This window comes from Penaeus japonicus, unplaced genomic scaffold, assembly GCF_977035675.1.
Source record: "Penaeus japonicus unplaced genomic scaffold, GWHDUDI00000001_assembly GWHDUDI00000002, whole genome shotgun sequence".
Taxonomy (NCBI): domain Eukaryota; kingdom Metazoa; phylum Arthropoda; class Malacostraca; order Decapoda; family Penaeidae; genus Penaeus; species Penaeus japonicus.
Window position 1 is genome coordinate 35,353,845 of NW_028234404.1, and position 7,500 is coordinate 35,361,344.

At 35.4% G+C, this 7,500-nt stretch overlaps 1 protein-coding gene across 1 annotated transcript in view; it reads right to left on the reverse strand.

The window, feature by feature from the left end:
- LOC122265267 (uncharacterized) overlaps positions 1-5,821 on the reverse strand; it is a 16,996-nt gene extending 11,175 nt beyond the window's left edge. The window contains exons 1-2 of the mRNA XM_043034488.2: positions 5,678-5,821; positions 2,284-2,427 (exon numbers count right to left, since the gene is read on the reverse strand). Of these exons, the coding sequence (XP_042890422.2) occupies positions 2,284-2,427; positions 5,678-5,798 (265 nt within the window). The 5' untranslated portion in view covers positions 5,799-5,821. The remainder of the gene's footprint in view (positions 1-2,283; positions 2,428-5,677) is intronic.
- Between the last annotated feature and the right edge of the window lie 1,679 nt (positions 5,822-7,500).

A 7,500-nucleotide genomic window follows, 5' to 3' on the forward strand; every position in this document is an offset into this window, starting at 1 on the left:
AAGGGAGCTTCAAAGGTAGGTGTTGGGTGAGTAAAATCTTCAAAGCGTGATTTTCTGTGTTCTTTGGTTCGGGTGTCAATAGATTTTTTTTTTTTTTTTTTTTTGGGGGGGAGGGGGGTTCTTATATGCGTTTGGTTTGAGTTTTGTTTATTAGCATGTCTTTCCTTCCTTCTGTTCTCTATTTCTCTCTGTCTTTCTGTTTCTGTCGCTTTATCTCTCTATTTCTGTCTTTTTTCTCTGTCTGTCTCACGGTCTATTTGTTTGTTTTGTTGTCTCTCTTCTTTCCGTTCCCTGTGTGTGTTTGTTTGCTTGTACAGCTACCTTTCCCTCTGTCTTTCTGAGCTAGTTTTTTTTTTTTTTTTTTTTTTTTTTAATACATGTGCAACGACACGTATGTTTTCTGTATATGTGTATGGGTTCTATTCTCTTTTATATAAGATTACATATATTATTATCTTTAACTATTAGTCTATCTATCTCCCTCTCTTTTTCTCTCTAACTATCAGTCTATCTATCTATCTCCCTCTTTTTTTCTCTCTAACTATCAGTCTATCTATCTATCTCCCTCTTTTTTTCTCTCTAACTATCAGTCTATCTATCTATCTCCCTCTCTTTTTCTCTCTAACTATATGTCTATCTATCTATCGTTATGTCTGTATGTATGTCTTTCTCTCTGTCTGTCAGACTATCAGTCTATTTGTCTGTTATTTTTTCTACTTAATTCCGTATCTACTTGCTATTAAATAGATATAAGTACCCAAACAGTGCTATTAATATTCCAAGAAACTACAATGCTTCTAACTAGGTGTAATAAAGGACCATAATTCATCCAAAAATTGGTGGACTGGTAAACCGAACTCGAAATGGACTCAAGATTTTTTTTTTTTTTTTATAATCTTCTTCAATGTCGACTTTCCTACCTTCTTTTGACGAGTTATTGTCCGGAAATCTCCATCTCCATCTTCCGCGCCAGAATCCTTGACACTGACTTCAGTCGACGTCAATCTACTTTGATTTCAAGGGGTCAGTACTACTGTGATATGGTGATATGGTACACTTGTGTGTGTGTGTGTGTGTGTGTGTGTGCTATCATTGTTACAAGTTCTTTATTGCATGATGTATACCGTTCTATCGTTTAAATCAAATTGCGTATATTTTGAGATGTACTATGTACTCTTTTAAAGACAGCTGCGCTCTCAAAGGGTTAAGTCAAGAAAATAGCACTCAAGCCTCGTGCATAAGTGATGAGTTTGTAGTCTTGTTTCTTGTCAAATAAACTGCTTCAGTTCAGTTCACTCGCTCTTCTTTCCCCTTCCCTCCTCCCCTTCCTGCCGTTCTTGTTCCCTTTCTCCTCTCCTCTCTTGCTCTTGCTTTCTCTCTCTTGGTTTCTCTCTCTCTCTCTCTCTCTCTCTCTCTCTCTCCTTCTCTCCCCCTACCCCTCTCTCTCACCTGTCCCTCCCTCTTCCTCTCCCTCTCCCTCCCCCTCTCTCTCTCTTTCCCTCTCCCTTTCTCTTTCCCTTTCCCTCTCTCTCTCCCTCTCCCTGTATCTGTCCTTGTCCCTCTCCCTTTCCATCCCTATCCATCCCCCTCTCCCTATCACCCTCTCTCTCCCTCTCCCTCTCCCTCTCTCTCTCCCATTTCCTCTCCTTCTCCCTCTCCCTTTCCCTCTCTCACTCTCCCTTTCCCTCTCCCTCTCCCCCTCTCTCTCCTTCCCTCTCCCTCCCCCTCTCTCTCCCTTTCCCTCTCCCTTCCCCACTTCCTCTCCCTCTCCCTCTCCCCTTTCCTCTTCCTCCCCTTATCCCTCTCTCTCTCCTTCTCCCTATCACTCTCCCTCCCTCTTTCTCACCCTCTCCCTATCCTTCCCATTATTCCTCCCCTTATCCCTATCCCTATCCCTCTCTCTCCCTCTCCCTCCCCCACTTCCTCTCCCTCTTCCTATCCCTCTCTCTCTCTCCCTCCACCTCCCTCTTCCTCCCCCTTCCCTATCCTTCCCCCTCTTCCTCCCCCTATCCCTCTCTCTCTCTCCCTCTCCCTCTCCCTCTCCCCTTCTCTATCCTTCCCCCTCTTCCTCCCCCTAACCCTCTCTCTCTCCCTCTCCCTCCCCCCTCTCACCCCTCTCTATCCTTCCCCCTCTTTCTCCCCTTATCACTCTCCCTCTCTCTCCCTTCCCCCTCTCCCCCTCTCTAACCTTCCCCCTCTTTCTCCCCTTATCACTCTCCCTCGCTCTCCTTTCCCCTCCCCCTCCCTTTTCCTCTCCCTGTCCCTTTCTCTCCCCCACCTTACCTTTACAGCAGACGCCGTACCCCTTAGCACAGGAGCCAACGGCAGTGCCCCCTTTGGTTATGCATTCCGCGTTGGTGACGCAAGTTCCGGAGTCGATGCCAGAGCCACACTTCACGTTCGGAAACTTGACGAGGGTGAAAATAACTGCGGAAAGAAAAGGGAAACTGTTGTTGTTTGGTTTATCATTGGTGTGTTATTGTATTTTTGTTTTGTTTTTTTGTCCTTGTGTGTTTTTGTAACTTTTTTGTTCGTTTGTTTGTTTTTATTAAGTAAAGTCGATGCCACAGCCACACTTCACGTTCGGTAACTTGACGAGGGTGAAAATAACTGCGGAAAGAAATGGAAAATGTTTTTGTTTAGGTTATTAGTGTTGCGTTATTGTTTGTTTTTGTTTGTCCTTCCGTGTCTTTGTAACTTTTTTGTTCGTTTGGTGTTTTTATTAAGTAAAGTCGATGCCAGAGCCACACTTCACGTTCGGAAACTTGACGACGGTGAAGATAACTGGAGAAAGAAAAGAAAAGGGTTGGGGTTTGAATATCATTGTTGTGTTTTGTTTATCTTTGCGTGTCTTTGTTGACGCTTTGTTTATTCATTTGTCTTGTCTCGGACTCTTGACTAGGGTGAAAATAACTGCGGAGAGAAAAGAAATTGTATTTTTATTATCATTTTTGTGTTTCGTTTGTCTTTGTTTTATGTTGTTGTTTTTTGTTTGTCTTCTTATCATGGCAAAGTCTCTCAACTTTATTTTCGTTTTCATTAACCTGAGAGTCAGGAGGGTTGAAGATAACTGTTAAAAAAAAAAAAGAAAAAAAAAAAGTTTATGATTCGCCTTTTCATGTGTTTATTTCGAATTTTTATGAGCAATTTATAGAGGATTTAATGTAATCCTTCCTTGGAAATTATATGAAATTATGAACATAAACAGCATGTCTTTTTCAACGTTCGAAAGCTTAACAGAAAAGTAAAACTAATAACATCAAGGCAGTATTTATGAGTCGTTGAATAAAAATTATATAAATCCCTTAATGCGGCTTGTATTGTGACTCACAAGGGACTTCACATGAATAGCTTTTGTAAGGAAACATATGTGCAGATGAGTATTAAATATGTTGAGTATTTTTTTCTGTCACAGACAAGACATTGTATTCGAATTCATATATATATATATATTATATATATATAATATATAATATATGTATATATATATATATATATATATATATATATACATATACATATATATATATGTATGTGTATATATATATATGTGTGTGTGTGTGTGTGTGTGTATGTACCTGTATATATACTTATGTAAATATATCATATATATATACTTATGTAAATATATCATATATATATATATACTTATGTAAATATATCATATATATATATGCTTATGTAAATATATTATATATATATACTTATTTAGATATATTATATATATGCATGTGAGAAAGATGGTAGAATGTAGTAACGCATTCTACCATCAGAGACAGAGACTCGATCTCGGGTCGTCTGGGTGACAATCCCGGCTACTAACCCAGTAGACCACGTGACCCACTAAAAGAATTGTCTAACCAGATGCCTTACAACCATCATGGAAATTACCTATATACTCTTGGCAAAGCAGTGATAGCGAGGTTTTACAGACAATTCCCGTGGGCACTCGGAATGACTCGGGATCGAGTCTCGGTCAGGGAGGTAAAATTTGCATTTTTATATTAAATGCGTTACTGCATTCTACCATCTTTCTCACATAGATATAACCTCGGTAACCTGATTTGTGACTTGAATTTCTAATTAATTGCTGCCGAGTGCCCACGGGAATTGTCTGGAAAACCTCGCTATCACTGCTCTGCTAAGAGTATTTAGGGAATTTCCATGATAGATGTAAGGCATCTGGTTAGACAATTCTATTAGTGGGTCGTGTGGTCTATTGGGTTAGAAGCCGGGAATGTCACCCTAACGACCCGGGATCGAGTCTCGGTCAGGGAGGTAAAATTTGTATATTGATTTGGGGCTTGAGAAACATTAGTAAGACTTCTGGTTTTGTTCGAGCGTACGACAAATTTTGATGCTTAAGATATCGCCTAAATCTCTCTTAATACTCTTTCTGTTCTCATTGACCACCAGAGGAAAAAAAAAGAACTGCAGGAAAAATGATGAGAGGGATGATGTTAATACCAATAAAACTAACATTGATAATATTCATAACAATATCAAATCCTAATGTGTTGATCAAATGTTGTTTTTTATTATATTGTCTGTTAACAAGATTCCGTGATCAATTCCCTATGGTTGATGATCAAAATTTATGGGTGGTTTGTCCATGACCTAAGGATAACTTGATTAGGTTTTGGTAGAGAACCGGATCCAGATATGAGATGCAGTCAATTCATTCATTGTGTGCAATTCATCATGTGGATATAATTTGCTTAAAAAGGAAATGCGATATAGTTGTTACTGATATCACTATTATTGTTATTATTATTAACAAATATTGTTGTTAATATTGTTATTACTATGAGCAATTTTTTTATAATTATCATCATTAGCATATTTAGGATTATCATGATTGTTATCAATATCATTATTTTAATTATTATTGTTATTATAATTACTATTATTATCATAAAGGTTATTCTTATGACCATCATTACTCATGTTAATATTACTATCACAAATACTGGTAATATGTTTGGGTGTATTCGTGTGTATATGGATGTGTGTGTGTGTGTGTGTTGTGTGTGTGAATGTGTGTATGTGTGTGTGTGTATGAGTGTATGTGTGTGTGTGTGTGTGCGTGTGTGTGAGTGTATGTGTATGCGTGTGTGTGAGTGTATGTGTATGCGTGTGTGTGTGTGTGTGAGTGTGTGTGTGTGTTACCTGTATATAGATACTGAATTTTCAACAAATTTAACTACAAATTGTTCGTGGAAAGGGAGTAATTATTTTGAAAACGATGCAGATATCTAGAGATTAATAGTACATATACTTCCGATTAAAGTGGTATTTTTTATTCCTTTGTTCCATGTTTATTTGCTTATCATTACCATGATTATCATCATTATCATCACCATCATTATTAGTGTTATCGTTATTATCATTATTGTTATCATTATCATCATCATCCTTATTAGTGTTATCGTCATTATCATTGTTATCATTATCATCATCATCATCATGATTATCCATTAACATCGTTATTGTCATTAACACTATTACATAAAAAAGAGATAGATAATAATGATAATAACAGTGCTAATGATAACAACAACAACAAAAAACATCAAAGCAAATCCGAAATAAAAGAAATACATTTCAGGAAATCAAAACAAACAAAACAAATACAGAAACAACACAAACAAAAACAAACAAGTAAAGGAACACTTACACTTGCTGTTCCTCTCCATCTCGCCAGCGTCAGCCACAGACATGCTCCTGACGCCCGTGAGAGCCAGTGTCAGCAGCATCAGCATCGCCGTCAGCGGGGAGGAGGAAGAGGAGGGCGACATCTCTGGGAAGGAAGGGGGATGATGGGGAGTGGGGAGGGAAGGGGAATGGGGAGGATTTTAGTCATGATGATTGTATTGATATATATATATATATATATATATATATATATATATATATATATTCATATATATATATGTGTATATATATATGTGTGTGTGTGTGTGTGTGTATATGTATGTATATATATGTATATATATGTATATATATATATATATGTATGTATACATGTATATGTATATATACATGTATATGTGTGTATGTATATATATATATATATGTATATGGGTGTATGTATATATGTATATATATGTATATATATATATGTATGTATGTATGTATGCATAAGTATATATGCATATAAATATATATGTATACATATATATATATATATATATATATATATATATATATATATATATATATATATATATATATATATATATATACATATATATACATGTATATGTATATATACATATATATATATATTTGTGTGTGTGTGTGTTTGTTTGTGTGTGCGTGTGTGTGTATGTATGTGCGTGTGTGCGATTGTGTGTGACACCACCACTCAACCAAAGACGAGGTCAGGTTGGGTCAATTCGCCTTGCCCTGCCTTCTTGTTTCGGGCCAAATTGATGAAAATAAATTGATATATACATTTTTGTGAACTACTAAAAAAATAAATAAATAAAAAAAACAGAAAGATAAATAACCAAAGCAATAAAACAACTTGAGAAAACTAATAGTTGAAAGAAAGAATGAGGTAACAAAAGCGAACTGGAAAAGAAGGAACTAAAAAAAATAAAATAAATACAAAGCACATCATAAACAACGAAAGAAATGCAGCAACATGGACAGTACAGGCATAATCTGGGTCTCAAAAAAAACAGAAAGATAAATAACCATAGCAATAAAACAACTTGAGAAAACTAATAGTTGAAAGAAAGAATGAGGTAACAAAAGCGAACTGGAAAAGAAGGAACTAAAAAAAAAAAAATAAATAAATACAAAGCACATCATAAACAACGAAAGAAATGCAGCAACATGAACAGTACAGGCATAATCTGGGTCTCAAACACCTGGTTCACACCTCCACCACGCCGTATGCTAAATTCGCCCAGAAGCCACGCCCCTTTCCCAAATATGTCAAGAACAGCGTTGCCAGATTTCAAGAAAAGTCTCAGCTGCTACAGATTCTTTACCAGTCGACATATATAAATATATATATATATATATATATATATATATATATATATATATATATAATATATATATATATATATATATATATAATACATATATATTATATAATATATTATTATATATAATATATATATATATATATATTATATATATATATATATATAATATATATATATATAATATATATATATATATATAAGAGAGAGAGAAAAAAAGAAAGAAAGAAAGATAAATTCTTATCTGATCTGAATTTCGTGCTGGACATCTTTGCTCCAAAGTTAATCTGAGACGTGTCCAATTCCTTGCTGTTAATATATTGGATATTATGCATATTCCATTGTATTTGACAATACATATATATACTTCCACATAAAAAAAATATTGGTTTGATGTTTTTGCTTTGATATTTTGCCCTAATCTGTATATCCTATAGATTCTATTGTGCCTAGAGTTACATTTAATAATGATGGTTCTGCATAAACACGTTTCCTTTCTTTG